General features: G+C 44.2%; 2 protein-coding genes and 1 long non-coding RNA gene across 3 annotated transcripts; all 3 read left to right on the forward strand.

Annotated features, from left to right (window-relative positions):
- The first annotated feature begins 330 nt into the window (after positions 1-330).
- Positions 331-1,475, forward strand: LOC123168124 (uncharacterized). Its single transcript, XM_044585992.1, has one exon. The coding sequence runs from the start codon at positions 384-386 to the stop codon at positions 1,173-1,175; it is 792 nt and encodes a 263-aa protein (XP_044441927.1). The 5' UTR covers positions 331-383; the 3' UTR covers positions 1,176-1,475.
- A 7,536-nt stretch (positions 1,476-9,011) lies between these two features.
- On the forward strand, positions 9,012-10,699 carry LOC123166285 (uncharacterized). The gene is made up of 4 exons (XM_044584060.1): positions 9,012-9,715; positions 9,806-9,890; positions 10,075-10,202; positions 10,277-10,699. The coding sequence occupies exons 1-4, from the start codon at positions 9,368-9,370 to the stop codon at positions 10,499-10,501; spliced, it is 786 nt and encodes a 261-aa protein (XP_044439995.1). The 5' UTR covers positions 9,012-9,367; the 3' UTR covers positions 10,502-10,699.
- A 4,585-nt stretch (positions 10,700-15,284) lies between these two features.
- On the forward strand, positions 15,285-20,311 carry LOC123166286 (uncharacterized). Its single transcript, XR_006483421.1, has 2 exons — positions 15,285-16,371; positions 19,827-20,311. It is a non-coding gene; the product is annotated as an uncharacterized lncRNA (long non-coding RNA).
- Positions 20,312-20,765: the final 454 nt, after the last annotated feature.

Genomic DNA, 20,765 nt, shown 5'->3' on the forward strand with positions numbered 1-20,765 from the left:
GCGCTTAGTGGGTTGGTGTGGAAGGAAATGTTGTATCTGAAATGCAGTTTTTGTGTAATGGAGTTGTCTGGAATGCATTTCAAATTTGGTGACCCATGGCTGCAACTAACCTAATTATGACCCAAGATTTGATATTTAATTAGTGATGACTAGTTGAGAGGGCCAGATGACTAGCCAGCTAGTAGACTAGAGTAGAGTTCAGTTGTAAAGCAAGGAAGCAAAGCAACGCATATGAGTGCCTTGAGCTGTTGAGCATGCAGAACTCAAAAAGGAGGCGTGACGGTGAGAGAGAGCAAAGAAGATTCCAAAACCCTTCCTCTCATCCAAGCTTAACAATTATCCATGGACATGCACCGCTCCATCCAACTCAATTCCCTTCCTTAATGCGCACTCCATCCCTCCGATATCAACCCAGCCCAGCTCGATCGAAGCGCCAGCGGCATGCGATGAGGGCCGGAGACAGCAGGATGGAGGCCGACCACCACCACCACCGCCACCACGTGAACCAGAGGGCGGCTGAGGCGGGCGCGGGTCATCATCACCGCCATGGGAGGAACGACAGGCGGCGGTACCCGGAGGACGACAGGCAGCGGAGCTCGCCGTTGGTGTGGATGGCGGTGATCCTGTGCACGCTGCTGGCCATCGGCATCATCGTGGTGGGCGCCGCGGTGTTCGCCGTCTACCTCATCTACAAGCCCCACATGCCGTACATGGTGGTGACCAACGCGTACCTCCAGCAGCTGGACTACAGCCCCGCCGACGGCGTCATCCGCGACATCCAGGTCAGGGCCGACGTGCTGGCCAGGAACACCAACTCCAAGGTCAACGCCTCCTTCTCCAGCTTCAACATCGACGTCAAGTTCCACGGCACCACCCTGCTGCAGCTGCGGGCCGAGACCTTCAGCGTCGCCCGGGAGAGCTCCGTGACGCTGCCCTACAGCGGGGCGTCGCGCGGGGCGAAGCTGGACCTCGCCGGGATGCGGGCCATGGAGGAGGCGCTCAGGTCCAGGGTGGTGCCCATCACCCTGTCCGGCAAGGCGCGCACCCGGTGGAGGATGGGCATCTTCCTCAAGGTCGCCTTCTGGACGCGCCTCAACTGCCCCCTCAGCTTCAGCTACCCCCCCGGCAGCGTCATGGCCATCGACCACGACACCTGCCGCTCCAGGTCGCCGTAGCACACTGCTCCTCCTCGGGCTCTGCTTCGCCCTCCTCCTCTGCTCCGCCCTGCTCTGCTCTGCTTAGCCCGCCAATGGCGTATCTGCTATTCATTATAGGTTCATTCGTGGTAGCGACAGGAACGTACATATGCAATTCGTATACAGGCATCCCCGCAGAAGAAAATTACTTATAAATGGAAACAATGCCGGTAGTAGAGTATGTAAATAGCCGCCGCTGCGAGGAAAACTATCTGTAGCCAGGCTAATTTGTGGTTCTGTACAGTACATATATTGCGTATGGAACAGTTCAAAGTTCAACTCCATCTCCTCCCGTTTACACTTCATTTGATATTGTTTTATTTAGGACACCGATAACTGCCACACGTGTGGTGGGAGCAACACCCGCCCACACACCGTGTGTGGTGTGAGCGGGAGACAGCCCACACGTGCCATGTGTGGGCGAACAGTAGAACCGCCCACACGTGTGGCAGGAGGAGAACCCTACCACACACCCTGTGTCAACGTACACGTTCCGTGCGGGATCGATCCGAGACAGAATGATTTCCTGTTGGCCCAACATGCCGCTGAACTAGCCAGCCCAACAACGAAAATAAGCACGTGCAGCCCAGTTACCTATTGCTTCACTAAAACAAGCCAAAAAAAAGCACCAAAAACATGTGTTTATAAAAATTTAAAACAATACAGTTGCCGTATAGTACATAGGTGCCAACAAAAACAATTTGACATGTGTCGGAATTTTTTTGCCATGGCAACAAGTTTGCAAAGTGTATATGGAAAAGTATTGTACAAAATGATATATATACATATTGTAATACCATGGCACAACAAGTTTGATAGAGTTGCTGTATACGAATGATTTCTATTAAAATTGCTGTTATTGATCTGATTATGAAAATTATATGGTCTAAAAGTACTGGAATTACCATGGTCTAAGTAGTAAATAATGCCAAATCAAAAACTGCATATTGAATATACCCAAGGTAAAAAATTGGTTGAAAATTTGCCATGACATATCTACTGCTATATGATGGCAAATTGTATGAATTTGCCATGGAAAATATTGTTGTTTCCCAAGCTAAAAAATGACAAGTTTTGCAGCGGGGGTGCATATCAACTTGCCATCACATAAAAATTCAAACAAATGCCATGTTTTCAAAAAACAAAACAAAAAAATCATGGTTGTCATCACGGAGGACGACTCCTGGTCGGCATCTTAGTCGACGTCTAGGCCGGGGGAGGAGCTACATTGCCATGGTCAAATGAAAAGTAGCTTTTGCCGTGTTGCTAAAGGAAAAGAATATTGCCATGATCCTTAAACTACATTTGCCATGCTTGAACTTAATTTGCCATGGTGCAAATAAAATTGCGATGGTATCTATTTTTGAAAGATGAGTAAATCTAATGTTGCCATGGTCCCGTTAAATTTGCCATGGTCCCTTCAAAGAAGAAAATTTGCCATGTTGCAAAAAAAGGAAAGAAAATTTACCATGGTCCTTAAAATTGGAAATTGCCATGCTCCGAAAATTGCATTTGCCATGATACACACACTAAGTTTGCCATGGTCCTGTTCGAAAACAAATTTGCAAGGTTGTAAAAGAAGGAAGAAAATTTGACATGCTACATGAACTACCGTTGCCATGAAAGATGCACTGAGATTGCCATGGTCCCATTGAAAAAAGAAAATTTGCCATGTTGCAAAAAAGAAAGAAAATTTGCCATGCCCCGTAAACTACATTTGCCATGATACATACACTAAGTTTGCCATGGTCCCATTCAAAAAGAAAATTTGCCATGTTACAAAGAAGGACGAAAAATTGCCCTGCTCCACGAACTGGCATGAAAGAAGATTTGCCATGGTCCCTTTCAAAAATAGAAAATTTGTATGAGGCATAGACTAAAAAATGCCATGATCCATAAACTATAATTCCCATGATGCATGCACTAAAAAATTTCCATGGTCCCATTCAAAAAGAAATTGCCATGTTGTAAAAAAGAAGAAGAATTGTTATGGCCCCGTTTACAAAGTTCAAAATCAAGTATGAACAAGAAAAATTGCCATGGCAGATTCGTATCAAGAATTGCTGTGTTTTGTATGATGATTTTAGCCAGTGTAAAAAAACACAAAAAGTTGGAATCAAGTATGAACGAGAAACTTGCCATGGCAGAATTGTATCAAAAATTGCCGTGTTTTTTTAATCAAATTTTACATGAAAATTGCCAAGAATGTGAAGTAATAAAAAATTGATCAAATGTTGCCATGGCAAATGCATGTTTCATTTTGCGATGTTAGTTTCAACGAAAATGCCATCTTTTGCGTAATAAAATTGTCGTGTATGTGAAAATAACACAAACAAAATGATCAAAAACAAATTTCCATGGCAAGTGCAAAGTCAAAATGCCATGGCACATGGCGTAATAATGTTGTGGTACATGAAAAAAAAGATAGATTTGCCATGTTATATGAGTTAAATTTGCCATGATAGTAACATTGAAATTGCCATGTAGTTAGTGTGTAGCATGCCAAATTGTTAAGTAGGAAAATGTACATACATATGGGTGAGTTGCCATCTACCATGAAACGAACAGGGCAAAACTAGACTGATTGAACATGGGGGAGTTGCCATGTCTATGTTTAGTACCATTACAGAATGATGGGTTGTGGTTGGCATGAAGATGGCAAACATGGCAAAAGGAAACAGTTCAGCCATGGCAATTGATGGGTTATGGATCTGATGAAGTTGCCAAGCATTTGGTACAGTAGCACACCAATTGCTTGGTACCTGTTAACAGGCATAACAAACATGAAACATGGCAAAATTCAGGCTTTTATAGAGAGGGATTTGCCATGTATTTACTCAGAAATTTGAAAAAAAAAGGATGTGTTGTGGTTTGAAAAACATGGCAAACAACGCAAGTTTTTACAGTTCCACACATAGTTGCCATCTATTTATTCAGTAGAATGGCAAAATGATGAAAGGGCAAATGTAAATGCATTGACTGCCGTAGCGTATGGCATATCAGAACACATGGCAATTTTCAGCGCCAAACAGTAGGATAGTTGCCATGTATTTATTTAGAAGCATGGCAAATTGATAAGAAGTGGAATTGTAGACACATTAACATCAGTATGAAATGGCAGATCACACAAAAACACATATTTTTGCCATGGAAAATACTCCAGAATTTTGACATGGCAGAAGCTCATAGCAACTCTGTCCCATGGCAATTATTCGTAGCAAATTCGGCCATGGCAACTACTATATAATTTTGCCATGGCAATTACTCCAGAAATTTGCCATGGCAACAACTCACAGCAATTCTGCCCCATCAGAACTACTCATAACGAAAACTGCCATGGCAACTATTGATCCAACATTCAGTTTGACATGTTATTTGAAGTATGCTTGACATGTTGTATAAAATTTCAGAATTTGCCATGTTTTACAAAAATGTCGTGTGTTCAAAAAAAGAGCAATCCTACATTTGCCATGTGACCAAACAAATTGTGGGAAAAATTTGTACATGATACATGGAATTTGCCATGGCAAAACACATTCTGTAGCATCTATTCAACAATGTATGAATTTACTATGTGATGCTACAGAAAAATTGCCATGGTTATGTTAATTTGAACATTGGATTGATGAGAAAAACAAATTTGCCATGGCAAAAACATTCAGTATAATCTATTTCAGCTCATGTGAATTGCCATAAGATCCTATAAAAAAATTGCCATCATGTGGACTAGTCATACACACGAATTCTGCTATTCGAGCCAATGGACCAGCGACTCACCGGCAAGAACGGGCATGGCCACGACCTCCTCCATGGGGTGGCCAGACGTGACGCCGGTGACGGGATCCAAGGTGAGGACGAACGTCGCCGTAGAATGGACGCGGAGGAAGGGAATCGACGGAGGCGAGGCTCCTCCAGCGTGGATCCCGCGGCAGCTCCTCTTCACCGTCGCCGCCGCCGCCATTCCTCTCCCTGCAGCTCCTCCCCCGCTGCGCACGGGCACTCCCCTGCGGCAGCTCCTCTTCATCGTCGCCGCCGCTGCCATTCCTCTCCCTGCAGCGGTTCCTCCCCGCCACGGCTCCTCCATCGTGGCTCCTCCCAGCCGCAGCCCAATCCTGCCGCGGCTCCTCCGGCGCGCAGCGAGCGCGCCCTTCCTCCTCCGCCGCGCCTTCCATCGCCGTCGGCCGGATCCACCTCCTATTCGCCACCGCTTAGGGCCTCCGCCCGCCACCACTCGGGACCTCCGCTCGCCGTCGCCCGAGGCCTCCGTCCGCCTCTGCTCGGGGCCCACGCCCGCCACCGCCAGGGGCCTCCACCCGCCTCCGCTCGGGGCCTCCGCCCGCCACCGCCAGGGGCCTCCGCCCGCCTTCGCTCGGGCCTGCCGTCCGCCGCCGCCCGGGCCATATTGTGTGTGGTGTGCGGGTAGGTGGGGAAGAAGGTGAGGCGGAGTGGGGAAAGAAGAACGGGAGTGAGGACGTGCGGCATAGTTTGTCGAGGCCCGGACGTGCGGCACAGTTTGTCCAGGCCCGGACGAGGCTGTGGGATGACGTGGAACGTAAAGTGCTTCAAGAATCGTGCAAAATGATCCAACGACAGATGACGCGTGTGGGCGGGATGCTACACACTACACGTGTGGGCGTTAGACTTTTCGTTTATTTATCACTCGCGATCGACTTGTGTTGCGACGATCAGGTTCAGTAAAAAATAGCGCAGATTATTAAGATGCAGCGTGTAATTCGGTGAAATGTCTCTGTAATCCAATGAGAGTTGTCGGTTCTGAAACCAGCACCGGAACATTGTGACTTGTGAGCAGCCGTCCAGCTGAGCTGATTGAACAAATTAACCTGAATGTTATATTCAGCTATCGATAGCATTTCTTTCTTAGCATCACCAAAAGTATACTTCATGTAAAAGCATTGCCATTTACCGTGTAGCACGCTCCCCCTAAAGATCAAAAGCACAATCTGAATCCCTGATGGAGTAACCGTAGTAAATAAACATCCAGGTGAAACAGGAACCAAGCGGCAACAAAATTTTTTTTTTTGAGGGGACAGAGTGCTTTCATTCCTTTATTGCATCACAGGTTACATTGTCAGAACCAACAAGCTCATACAACGGATCAGGAATATGGTCTTAACCAGATTTCATCTATGCCCTGGCTTCTAGCCAACAAAGCTAGGTGCTGAGCTACAGAATCACACTCTCCAATCTTTCTCGCAAAAAAGTTATCATGACGAGACTTCACTTATGATGACTCCAACAGCAGCAGAATTATCAGACTCTAGGACAATACGTGCCTGAGTAGTGTTATTAGCAATTTGCAAATCTACAGCACATGTCTTTGTTTCAGCTTCTTCAACATCTAAACGTCTGCTAATTTGACAACATATTTCAACTTAACCCCAGAGATTTCACTAATTAACACGAAGTAGAAAGAAGATGCAGGATTTGTTTTTTTTATAACGGAGGCTCCAGAAGAGCCCGGCTTTGAATTAACAAAGCCATCAACCGGCCAGGATTACAAACTCGAAACCAACACAAGAAAGCGAAAAAACGACAAGATACAGAGGCGCTGGACAGCAGCACACAAGCCTCACACACACCCAGCTAAAAGATCGAACATGGAGACACGCAGCTCGGGGATGTGTAGGTCCTCATTCGCATACAATCACCCGGGAGAAGGAGAATGTCAGCACAGGAGCAGCATTTCGGACGGCGAGGAAGGGCACGCCGTCGCCAAATCACCAGCGGCCCCGGATTGCCATGTCCTCCCAGCTCCACTATCAAAGAAGACCCCTGTCTCCTCGCCTGGCTCGAAGGCGCCGAACCGTTGACAGTGTAGCGGTTCACCCTAGAACCTGGGAGGAGAGACACCTGCAGGCTGCATCTGGAGAGGAACCTAGCTCACCCGACTAGCCACGGAATGATCTCAAGGAGCAGAGCACCACCCAACACCCACGGACGGGACACGGATGAGAAAGAGCTGCCGGAACGGAACGGACGGAGGAGCAGTAGCATAGTGTCCCTGTAGGCGTTGAGCCACAAGAACTCACCGCCGACAAAGAAGACCAGCTACTGCCGCCGCTGCACACCCACCACATCGCCGAGAAGCCCACTGCCCACCTAGCTCCCAAAAACGGCACCTTCAGGAAGGACGCGACGCCGAGGGCGGCGCCGCCGCCCAACAGAGTCGAGGTTTTCACCCGGGAGACTAGAGGGATGGGGGCGTCGGATCTGACCTGAACGGCGCCACGAGCGTCGCCGCCGCCAAGACCGACGAGGCCGGCCTGGAATTTCTCCCGGTCTTCGAATCCCCGCCTCCACCACCCCAACGACGCAAGATCCGGCGGCCCGCAAAGAAGCCGGACAGATCTGGCCGGGGCGGAGCTCTCAAAACAGGGGGGCAGGGGCGGTCAGATGTGGCGCCACCGTGAGCCACAGCAGCCGCTGCCAGGGCTCCCGTCCACCGGGGCACCCGCCATCCACACGGCCAGGATCGCCGGCCCACGCCCGCGCCACCGCCTGCCGCCGGGCCGCTGACGCCTCTCCGACCAGGGCCGCCGCCCTAGGGAACACGGCCCCCCGCAGCAGAGGCAGGGGCGCCAAGGCCTCGCCGCCACCTTCCTCGGCGACACCCCGGGCTTGCCCGGCGGCGGCCTCAGGCGGCGGCGAGGAGGAGGGGAGAAGAAAGGGGAGGCGGCGGAGCTAGGGTTTGGGGCCCCCGAGTCGCCCTAGCAGGGGCGACGCGAGGGGGGGGGGAGCTCCGGCAGCTAGGAACATTATCAACCTGCACCTCGATGCAGGATTTGTTGAGAACCTGGAGAAGGATGGTAGAGCAGGCTCCAGCTCTTTCATTGAGAAATCATCTATTTGCAGCAAATTCTGTATACCACTCTTTGTGAGCAATAGCAAGCGGTCGCCTAGGCACGCTCCATCGTTGGTCCGCCGGGTAGTGCCGGGTTTCTTCCTTGCCCTTTCTTTTCATTTTTCATTTTCCTATTTCCATCTGTTGTTATAATAGTTTTTCTTTTTATGTTTCTGCTTTCTTTTCTTTTCTATTTTACTTTATTTTTGTTGCTTTGTTTTCCCTTGATGTTACTTTTCCCTTTTCGTGTATTTTATGTTTTATTTTCTTTATGTTTTGGTATAAGTAATGCATGCATATTATTTAGAGATACATTAACACTGTTCTTGCAACATGTTAATATTTTAGAAAATCTAATCATGTCTTTCAAGACATATATGAACATTTTAAACAAATAAAAACACAATTTTGAAATGCATTAAATATTTTCCAACACCTCCAAAAATGTTAAATAAAGCTCATATATTTTTCACTCGTATTAAAATTTTAGTGTATTTTTCTAAAAAAATATGCATTTTTAAATAAATTTATATTATGAACCTTTTTCACTCATATAAATTAATGTTCTTTATGTTTTAAAACATTTTTTTTTACAAAAACAGATGTACATAAAATATCTCCATATAGCTTGAAAAATAGATCATGATTTGAAAAATAATATTCACATAATTCAAAAATCAGTGTTCATTTATGTGAAAATAAATATTAGTGTATTTTACTCAAAGAACAGAGAAAAAAGATACAAAAAATGTAAAGAAAAAAGAAAACGAAAGAAGAGAAAAATAACTGCACTGCTGGACCCAGCCCATTTGAGTCGCGGTATGGGAGTTCCCCCATTCTTGCCGGACTGAACAAAGCTTCTTAAAATTGCGACGTTGGAATTTGGCCCGCGGGCGTGGCCCAACAAACCAAAAAGAACTCGCGAGTGACGACGCGAGCCGTGCACGCCTGTGGCGCCGACGAGAGAGTCCGCGGAAAGGAGTGGCCGAGGCTCGCCGGGGAAGACGACGACGACACGAGGCCGCCAGATCATCGCCCCGAGCGCGGAACTATCTCCGTCCCTTTCACCAACCGGCCGGACGGGATGCACGGCGCGGGAAAGGGGGGACTCCCCTCCGTCCCTCGCCAACGTCGGCTCGTCGGCCCGCAACCCGACGAGCGAGAGCCGGAGCCGTCGCCGTCGCCCTCCGCGTCCGCACCCGACACGGTGCGCCGAACGTGGCGCCCCACTTGTGGCGCTCCCTCGCTCGCCGCTGCCTACTTAGCCACCAGCTCCGCGCCGCTGAAGGGCTGAATCGAAGCGGCAGTGATGATGAGGCCCAGACCCTTCGGTTCCGGTGTGGCGTCGGCGGCCGCGGCCGAGGTTTCGGTGGGCGCGGGATGCCGCGGCGGCTGGGCGTGGAGGCCCAGGCCGAGGGCGCGGCCGGGGCAGCGCGTGAGGGTCAGGGGGGAGCCTGCCCCCCACGCGGCCGCGGCGGCGAGCGCCGTGCACGCGGAGCCCCACCACGGCGAGCGGTTCCGCCCGTTCGGGCTGCCCCGCGCGGGATTCGGGTCGGACCTGGAGGCGGGCATCGAGAAGGTCATCTACGCCTGCCGCTTCATGGCCTTCCTCGGCATCGCCGGATCTCTCGCCGGATCTGTCCTCTGCTTCCTCAAGGTGCTTTCCCTGCTTAATTTATCAGCCCGACAAGTTCATCTCCGTGCCTCCCCATCTGATCTTTTAACCCGTGCACTTTTGGTTACCCAGGGCTGCACTTTTGTGATGGACGCCTTCGTGGAATACTACTTGCGCGGTGATGCGAAGGTCGTGCTCATGCTGATTGAAGCCATTGGTAACCAAACTGTTTCATCTCATTAATCTTTGCACAATCCACCACCAGTACCTTCAAGTTCACCACTGGCATAAGTTTTACATGTCGGCACAATTGTCACCAGTTTTACATAATCACTAGATGCATACCATCAGTTTATATAGTTGTGATGCCTGACCATTGTGCATTACTTGTCTCACCTCAGATATGTATCTCATCGGCACGGTCATGTTTGTCTTTGGGACGGGCCTGTACGAGCTGTTCATCAGTAACATGGACATCGCAAAACAGTCCCATGACCGCTCCAGCCTCTTTGGCTTGTTCAAGCTTCCGGTTGGTCTCCTCTCAATTATCATAGAGATAATGTGGTCGATTCAGTGTTCTTATATCTCTGATTCTGTCGGCAGGAACGGCCCAAGTGGCTGGAAATCCGCTCGGTGAGCGACCTCAAGACAAAGCTGGGTCATGTAATCGTCCTGGTTCTGCTGGTTGGCATCTCCGAGAAGAGCAAGAGGGTGACTATCACGTCGTGTACTGACCTCTTCTGCTTCGCTGGATCTATCTTCCTCTCTTCAGGTTGCCTCTACCTACTATCCAAGCTCGGTAGCACCAAAGGAGGGAGTCATGCCTGAAACAGAAAATCTTCTTCATAAGAGATAGATCTGTTGTGTGTCCTTTCGGCACTTCAGGTTGTGTATGCCTCATGTACTGCTTGTATGGATTGACATTAGGCACTATATAGTGGTATATATAGTGATGTACATCGTCTGATATTGTAACTTGCTGCTAGATGGTGTCCATGATCAATTACAGATATGTTGTGCCATGAACTGATTGGTCTGTCATGATTTATGTTGACTTCACAAATGGAGAACTCGACTACTTAATTAGTTTTACATCACAAGGAACCTCTTGTTACATTTTCTGTTGTCTTCTGCAAAATACTGGAATTAGTTGTCTGCTTTTAAATCATTATCTGTATTATCGCTTGGTTTTGCAAATCATTAGCAGGTCAACACATATGTTTCTCCTTGGTCCTCCTAACACAATAGTATGGAAGTGCTCCTACATCCTCACTTCTTGCATATTTGATGTATGGATGGTGCTTGTGTGGTGGTGGCGTACCCTGTTCTTGTGCGGGTATATATTGTCAATTAAATGAACCTGCAGAAGCTACTTGCTTGTAACCATCCTTTTGTACTAAGTGATAAATTGGGGTATCCTGATTTCAGTTAACTATCTGGCAAAACAAACTACAGCAGATTTTAGTTTGAATAAGAACCTAGATTACTTTATGAGCTAACTGTAGTTTTTACATGGAAAAGAATATCTGATATTGCAGTTTGGTGAAAAGACTAATATGGACGATTAACCAGTTTTGTAACTTGTTTGAGACCAAGACATCTTTATTAGTTGCAGATTGTGAATGCTTTGTTTTTGTGATATATTTCATTGTTTCTTACCTTAAAGGCCTCTCTGATTGAAAGCATTTTTGTAGGATTTCAATCCTGAGGAATTTTTCCTGTAGTGATTGTTGGATTTATAGAATGAGAAATTTTAGGAATTTTTAGTATGTGCCACTTTGCATTCAATACCACAGAAAATTTACCTCAAATATAAGCTCTTGGAAGAACTCATATACCTCTTGTGTTCTTGTGTTAACTCTATGGTGTAATACTGTAATCAAACACACTTTGGTGCCACGTCCGTAGGTTTCAATCCTGCAGGATTCAGGAAGGTATGCCATTGGAATCCAGCATTTTTCATATATCTGTGTTTTCGGAATCCTGCGAATCAAAGAGGCCCTAAGTTCACGACTCTTTGCGGCATCTAGCGAGGTGTGTTTCTCACCTTAAATTTTTGCTCTCTTAGCGTCGATCAATCATATCCAGTTGGATGCACACTTGATGACTACTGGGTGTTGGCACTTCCTTTTCTAGAAGAGTAGTTCCTATTTTTGGAACAGAGGTTGCTATTACTGTTTGTGATTACTGAATAAGAGCCTAGATTACTTTATGCGTCAACTGTAGTTTTGACGAGGAAAACATAAAATCTGATATCACAGTTTGGTGAAAAGACTATAGCTGATTTACCAGTTCTGCAACTTTTGTGAGATAGTATAAAACAAAAACTTTTGTGAGACCAAGTGCCTAGACATCTTTATTAGATGCATATTGTGGATGCTTTACTTTTGAGGTATTTTTCTGACCTTAAAGGCTTCCTTGAGTGCAAGGAATTTTCTAGGGTTTCAATCCGTAGGAATTTTTTCCATAGCGGTTGTCTGATTTGTAGGATGAGAAAACTTAGGAATTTCACTGTGGGCCACTTTGCATTCAATTCCACAGGAACTTTGCATCAAGTCTAAACACTCTTGGAAGAACTCATGTGCCTCCTGAGCTCTTATGTTAAACTCTATTATGGTGTAATACTGTAATCACACACAGTTTGGAGCCACTTCCTATGTTTTCTAATCCTACAGGATTCAGGAGGGTATGCCATTGGAATCCAGCGTTTTTCCTATATCTGCGTCTTCAGGATCCTGCGAATCAAAGAGGCCTTAAGTTCACAACTCTTAGTGGCATCTAGCAAGGTGTGTTTCTCACCTTAAATATTGGTGACTCTTAGCATCGTTCAATCATTTCCAGTTGGATGGACACTTGATGACTACTGGGAGTTGGTATTTCCTTTTTCTAGAAAGCCTGATAGTTCCATTTTCGAAGCAGGGGTTGCTATTACTGTTTGCTAAAAACTGTAAAAGAAAACGTTGCGGCAAGAATGATGAAATTCCCATGCTTTTATGTCATATGGATGACTACTGGGAGTCTTTTTCTAGAAAGCCTGGTAGTTCCATTTTCGGGACAGTGGTTGCTATTACTGTTTGCTAACAACTGTAAAAAACGTTGTGGCAATAATGATGAAAATTCCCATGCTTTTCTGTCATATGGTGAAGTTCACGACACTGTATGGGTTACTGAATTAAAGGAGGTGAATAAAATGGGATTACCTGTATTGTGTCACCAAAGGCTGAGGGACCTCAAATACATTATTTGCTTAATTGCAAGCCAACCAGTAGGAAGCAAGGTTCCAAATAAAAAAAAGAGGGATAGCAATCCCTGAACTGATTAGCCTGGCAAGATTTATGTTGACATCACAAATGGAGAACTCGAGTACTTAATTAGTTTTACATCAGAAGGAACCTCTTGTTACATTTTCTGTTGTCTTCTGCAAAATACTGGAATTAGTCGTCTGCTTTTAAATCATTATCACTATTATTGCTTGGCTTTGCAAATCATTAGCAAGTCAACACATATGTTTCTCCTTTGGTCTTCCTAACACTAGTGATATGGAGGTGCTCCTACATCCTCACTTTTTGGGGTCTGTTCATTTGACCACAAGTTCACAACTCCCTGTTGAGGCGTATCAAATTAGTAATATATACTAATATGGTGCATATTTGATGTATCGATGGTGCTTGTGTGGTGATGGTGTATCCTGTTCTTGTGCAGGTGTATTGTCAATGAAATGAACCTGCAGAAGCTAATTGCTTACTAAGTGATAAATTGCGGTATCCTGATTTCAGGTAACTATATGGCAAAACAAACTACAACAGATTTTAGTTTGAATAAGAGCCTATATTACTTTACATCTTTATTAGTTGCAGATTGTGAATGCTTTGTTTTTGTGATATATTTCATTGTTTCTTACCTTAAAGGCCTCTCTGATTGAAAGCATTTTTGTAGGATTTCAATCCTGAGGAATTTTTCCTGTAGTGATTGTTGGATTTATAGAATGAGAAATTTTAGGAATTTTTAGTATGTGCCACTTTGCATTCAATACCACAGAAAATAAACCTCAAATATAAGCTCTTGGAAGAACTCATATACCTCTTGTGTTCTTGTGTTAACTCTATGGTGTAATACTGTAATCAAACACACTTTGGTGCCACGTCCGTAGGTTTCAATCCTGCAGGATTCAGGAAGGTATGCCATTGGAATCCAGCATTTTTCATATATCTGTGTTTTCAGAATCCTGCGAATCAAAGAGGCCCTAAGTTCACGACTCTTTGCGGCATCTAGCGAGGTGTGTTTCTCACCTTAAATTTTTGCTCTCTTAGCGTCGATCAATCATATCCAGTTGGATGCACACTTGATGACTACTGGGTGTTGGCACTTCCTTTTCTAGAAGTCCTGGTAGTTCCTATTTTTGGAACAGAGGTTGCTATGTTTGCGATTACTGAATAAGAGCCTAGATTACTTTATGCGTCAACTGTAGTTCTGACAAGGAAAAAAAAAATCTGATATCACAATTTGGTGAAAAGACTATAGCTGATTTACCAGTTCTGCAACCTTTGTGAGACAGTATAAAACAAAAACTTTTGTGAGACCAGGTGCCTAGACATCTTTATTAGATGCATATTGTTGATACTTTGCTTTTGAGGTATTTTTCTGACCTTAAAGGCTTCCTTGAGTGAAAGGAATTTTCTAGGATTTCAATCCGTAGGAATTTTTTCTATAGTGGTTGTCTGATTAGCAGGATGAGAAAACTTAGGAATTTCACTGTGGGCCACTTTGTATTTCCACAGGAACTTTGCATCAAGTCTAAACACTCTTGGAAGAACTCATGTACCTCATGAGCTCTTATGTTAAACTCTATTATGGTGTAATACTGTAATCACACACAGTTTGGAGCCGCTTCCTATGGTTTCCAATCCTACAGGATTCAGGAAGGCATGCCATTGGAATCCAGCGTTTTTCCTATATCTGCATCTTCAGGATCCTGCGAATCAAAGAGGCCTTAAGTTCAAAACTCTTGCTGGCATCTAGCGAGGTGTGTTTCTCACCTTAAATATTTGTGGCTCTTAGCATTGTTCAATCATTTCCAGTTGGATGGACACTTGATGACTACTGGAAGTTGGTATTCCCCTTTTGTAGAAAGCCTTGTAATTCCATTTTCGAAACAGGGGTTGCTATTACTGTTTGCTAAAAACCGTAAAAGAAAACGTTGCGGCAAGAATGACGAAAATTCCCATGCTCTTATGTCATATGGATGACTACTGGGAGTTGGTATTTCCCTTTTCTAGAAAGCCTGGTAGTTCCATTTTCGGAACAGGGGTTGCTATTACTGTTTGCTAACAACTGTAAAAAACGTTTTGGCAATAATGATGAAAATTCCCATGCTTTTATGTCATATGGTGAAGTTTACAACACTTTCTGGGTTATTGAATTAAAGGAGGTGAATAAAATGAGATTACCTGTATTATGTCACCAAGGCTGAGGGAACCTCAAATAAATTATTTGCTTAATTCCAAGCCAACCAGTAGGAAGCAATGTTCCAAATCAAAAAAGAGGGATAGCAACCTCTGAACTGATTAGCCTGTCAAGATTTATGTTGACATCACAAATGGAGAACTCGAGTACTCCCTCCGTCCCAAAATAAGTGTCTCAACTTTAGTACAACTTTGAACTAAAGTTTATACAAAGTTGAGACACTTATTTTGGGACGGAGGGAGTACTTAATTAGTTTTACGTCAGAAGGAACCTCTTGTTACATTTTCTGTTGTCTTCTGCAAAATACTGGAATTAGTCGTCTGCTTTTAAATCATTATCATTACTATCGCTTGGCTTTGCAAATCATTAGTAAGTCAACACATGTGTTTCTCCTTTGGTCTTCCTAACACTAGTGATATGGAAGTGCTCCTACATCCTCACTTTTTGGGGTCTGTCATTTGACCACAAGTTCACAACTCCCTGTTGATGCTTATCAAATTAGTAATATGGTGCATATTTAATGTATGGATGGTGCTGGCGTATCCTGTTCTTGTGTATGTGTATTGTCAATGAAATGAACCTGCAGAAGCTAATTGCTTACTAAGTGATAAATTAGGGTAGCCTGATTCAGGTAACTATCTGGCAAAACAAACTACAATATACTTAGTTTGAATAAGAGCCTAGGTTAATTTATGCGCTAACTGTAGTTTTGACAAGGAAAATAATATCTGATATTACAATTCGGTGAATAGACTAATATGGACTATTTAGTAGTTCTGTAACTTTTGTGAGACCAAGACATCTTTATTAGATGCAGATTGTGAATGCTTTGCTTTTGTGATATATTTCATTGTTTCTGACCTTAAAGGCCTCTCTGATCAAAAGGAATTCTTAGGATTTCATTTCTGAGGAATTTTTCCGGTAGTGCTTGTTTGATTTGTAGAATGAGAAATTTTAGAATTTTTAGTATGAGCCACTTTGCATTAAATACCACAGAAATTTTTACATCAAGTCTAAGCTCTTGGAAGAACTCATATACCTGACGAGTTATTGTGTTAACTCTATGGTGTAATACTGTAAATAAACACACTTTGGTGTCACTTCCATTGGTTTTAATCCTGCAGGTTTCAGGAAGGCATGCCATTGGAATCCAGCATTTTTCATATATATGTGTTTTCAGAGTCCTGTGAATCAAAGAGGCCCCAAGTTCACAACTCTTTGCGGCATCTAGCGAGGTGTGCTTCTCACCTTAAATATTTGCTACTCTTAGCATCATTCAATCATATCCTGTTGGTTGCACACTTGATGACTACTGGTAGTTGGCACTTCCTTTTCTAGAAGGCGTGGTAGTTCCTATTTTTGGAACAGAGGTTGCTATTACTGTTTGCTAACAACTGTAAAAAAAAAGTTGTGCCAATGATGATGAAAATTCCCATGCTTTTATGTCACATGGTGAAGTTCACAACACTTTTTGGGTTATTGAGTTAAAGGAGGTGAATAAAATGCGATTGGTTGAATTATAGGATGAGAGAACCTTAAATAAATTATTTGCTAAATTCCAAGCCAACCAGTAGGAAGTAAGGTTCCAAATCAAAAGAAGACTTCAAAGCACCTTTTCCAAATGCAAATCAAAGCTTCCGAAATTTTAGAAAATGGGGATCCACAGAAAAGGAACAATTTTTGGTGGTGCAATATCCTATACATATATGATAGCTTTAGGCATTTGCTACTCTTTTCTATATGCAGCTATGAGCAACACAATTAGAAGCTCCAACTTGCTGTTTGTTCCCTCCACCTAAGACTTGATGAGTTCTGATAGAAGATCCAACTTGCTGTTCTTCCTTAAACTTTGACTGGAACATGTCAAGTGAGGCACTTTGATAGTTCAAGTTTGCAAGTTGCATGCTTAATGAGGCTTCCATGACCCCCCAACCCCAAGTATGCCATACTAGTACAACTGGGTCAACTTGTGCGTTAAACTTAGGTTGTCGAGGAGATCTTTCGTTAGAATAACGGATGATATGCTGGTGACTAGATGATTCATAACTGCCTCTTCAGTCTTTGGTAACACTAAATAAAGAAAAGTTAGTAGCTGTTTGTTTGGTTGATGCACTGGCAAAAAGATTAGTAAATTACCATGCTGGTAAGAAGGATAATTCACATGAAAGTATCACTCCGACTGGTCATGGAAACAATATCACACTGATACCTGTCAGGCTGTCACAGAGTTCAGGCCAAACTTGAGGCATATTCACATGCCATTGCTCTTTTTAATAACCCTCACTTCACTACCTGGAAACAGCCTCTTGCAGAAATGTAGGGAAAGGCTGCGCACAATAGACCCAAAGTGGTCGGACCCTTCCCCGGACCCTGCGCAAGCGGGAGCTACATGCACCGGGCTGCCCTTTGCCCTCGCTTCATACAGTGTTTATCCAGGTAGAAGAAGCTTAGATGTTTCTTAGAATAAAACTGGATTGGGAAAAGGTGTTCCCTTTAGCATATAATTCGTGAAAGAAGAAAATATGTTGAGACATCCAAATTGTAAACAATGGGCTGGAGATTGTTGTTATCACCTCCCTGGTCCTCCCATCACTCGACTCCTTCAAAAGTACCTTTCTTGAACTAAAATAGTGACACAATCTGCATATATAAAGAAGGGAGCTGGCTCTAGAGGTAAGCCATCTTAGTAGTGAGTGAGTAACTTGTGTCTTCAGCTCTTACTCTTGCCCTCATCCATTGTTCAAGCTAGCTACCACTAGCTACTTCTCTCATCGATACCATGGCCATTTCATCAAATACGGTCGTGGTTTTCATGTTGCTGCTCAGTACTGCCTTCATGCAGCTTCCTGTGCCAGCTGATGCAAGGAGGCTAGAAGTGAAGGCGCCTATCGTCAGCGTGCGTCCTCCCTGCACTGGAAGGAGCACTCTGGGGGCGCCTGCGGAGCAAGTCGAGTCGACAACTCCAGGTCATAGCCCTAGCATTGGCCATAATAGTCCACCAAACTGAGATGGCCAGCTGCTGCTTCGTTCCATACCAGGACTTTGCAGCTTGGTATATGATACTCCTTTGGTGTATTCTCTGTGTGTTTGTTACGAAAGGCATAAGGCATGCGATCGACGCTAGGGGAGATTTTATTTCCCTTATATTTGTTTTGTCACCAGTGAAACTTGTGCCTGCATTTTCTTTCACTCTTACGTCAAAAACTTTTGCTTACCGTTCTCTGAGGAGGGCCTATTGATCTGTAGCAGTTTGCTTTTAGATTTTTTTTACTCTTCCTATGTTGTAAACTTGAGGAGGTGTATGTGAGCTTGTTGAAAGTTTTCCTGCAATGATGACGTAAAGTTGAAAGAGATCCATTGTGAATGGCACTTTGGTTTCCCATCTAAATGGAACAGCTTAGCTCGGTACTGGTCTACTGGATCCATCTATGTAACCGTTGCACAATACCTTCAATATAAACATTAAGTTTGTGTAAATTGGTCAAGGCTAAAATAATTGTTAAGCAAGCCCTTAGAATATAGGGGCATACTTTGCTGAAGGAACAGATACACAAACAAGGCGTCATGCCCAGCCTTTGTTGTTGGTGGTCTTATCAGTGATCTGCAGCTGATCCGGCTGAATGTAGCGGAACATTAGCTGAACATCCATGTACAGGCAGCGCCTGGGGTGACTGCTTCTTCGTTTTTCTTATGCTTCCTCCCTCTCTTTCTCCATTGTGTTTTCCTCTTGTACATTCCTAATCTATGATGCAAAGGCAGAGCACCTGCCATTTCCCCCTCAAAAAAGAACAACACAGGTTTGTAAATTGTTTGGTTTCTTACTTCCCTTGGAGCTCTATGTACTCGACCATCTATTTTCCTAACTTCATTCTTATGGCTGTATTCCTGTTGCGAAGTGAGCTGATCTTTCCACAATTATTTTGCCTCACCGAGTGTTTTCATTTGCAATTACCCTGAAAATTCATGCCACAAAGGATTTAAAAGAATCATAGTATAGTCAATATTGTTGCCCAGGGTCTCTCTTTTATATTTTATAGATGTCTCTTTTCTTGTACTGAGTTGCATTCTCTGTGTGAGAGAGACAAGTTGGTTGTCGTACAATTCTAAAGAACTTTGTTATGCTGTACACCTTTTTCTCTTTGGTTCAGGGCCAAAGCATGCAGCAGCAGCTGTACTATGTTCTTAAAATACTTCAGCCAACTATGTGCACAGATCACTTGCTGGTCCCAGTTCATAATCAAATCACAGTGTACTAGGTAGTAGTCCATGCTAATGCAACTCTATTGTATTGCTACTAAAAACCGCGGCGTCATGTATCAAACTTTTGGTGACAGCTCTTGTAGCAGTTTATGGCTGTAAATTGCCTGATATTTTCCCACCCTAGTAGTCAAGCATTAACATATCATATTGTTTTATATGCATTATTAATGTTCAGTTGGTTTTGCATAAACTTGAATAAGACAGCCAGCTAGTATGTTCATTTCAAAGTGGTCTGATCATGTTCAAAGAAAAAGTTGTCTGACCGCTGCATAAGATATCTTTCTGCCAAGGCTATCTTTTTTCTGGAAGTCTGTGTTGTACTGAATTACACTTCTAAAGGATTTGCCTGGATTATACAATTTTTTCTGTACTTATAGAGTGATTGTATACAACTCTAAAAGACTAGTCTGAGTTATACAACTCTGTACAGACACATAGACGGATCGGCGCCCTTCATGCCAGAGCCGACTTTGGAGATGGAGAAGGTTATTACTGAGTCGGCTTGAGCCCATGGATCTGACGAGGGCGTTTCTTCACCTGCTGGTTGTTTCTTCTCCTCAAGACCCGGCTTCCGTCTTTGCGCGGCGGTCTGTTCGCGGTGGAAGGCTTCATTGACTTCAAGCTGGGCTTGTCCTCTAGCCTTCAGATTTTTGCTGCTTGTCTGATTGTTGTTTGTTACTCCCCCTGTAAACAAATATAAGAGCGTTTAGATCACTACTTTAGTGATCTAAACGCTCTTATTTTTCTTTACGGAAGGAGTACTAGCAGTTTGCACAACACTTCGTATCTTTTGGCCGTCATGTTTGCTTCTTCGTAAGTTGTTGGTCGTTGTAAACCTGGCTGGTTGATGGCTTTGTTAATTTATAGCTGAGCTCATCTCGAGCCTCTGTTCTAAAAAAATGCTCGTATTATACACTTGTGAAGTTGGGTCTTTTATTGTACTGTATACCCTCTAAAGATCTTGGCTTTGTTATACACTTGTTTTCTCTCTCATCACATCCATTGGTTTAGGGCCAAAGCATGCATGCAGCAGCAAGTGGTACTATGATGTTAGAATATGAAGGAAGTGCACAGATCACTCAATGGTCCCAGTTTTTAAACAAATCACGGGGTACTAGGTAGTACTGCATGCTAACGCATCTCATCACTTTTGCAAAAGGAAACCTAGTTGTTGCTAAAAATTGACCAGCAACTGGTAGTGTCAGAGAAGGTTATTTCCTGATTAAGGCATGTGGGAGTTGTGATAGCTTATTTATAACACATCTTGTTTGTTTTTTAATGTTTTCCAGATCTGTTGGAATCTCCATCAACTGTGTTCAGCAATACCATGCTGCTTTTCTGTGGGGGAGAGCAGCTAGTGTGTGATGTC

Source organism: Triticum aestivum, chromosome 7D (genome assembly GCF_018294505.1).
Source record: "Triticum aestivum cultivar Chinese Spring chromosome 7D, IWGSC CS RefSeq v2.1, whole genome shotgun sequence".
NCBI lineage: Eukaryota > Viridiplantae > Streptophyta > Magnoliopsida > Poales > Poaceae > Triticum > Triticum aestivum.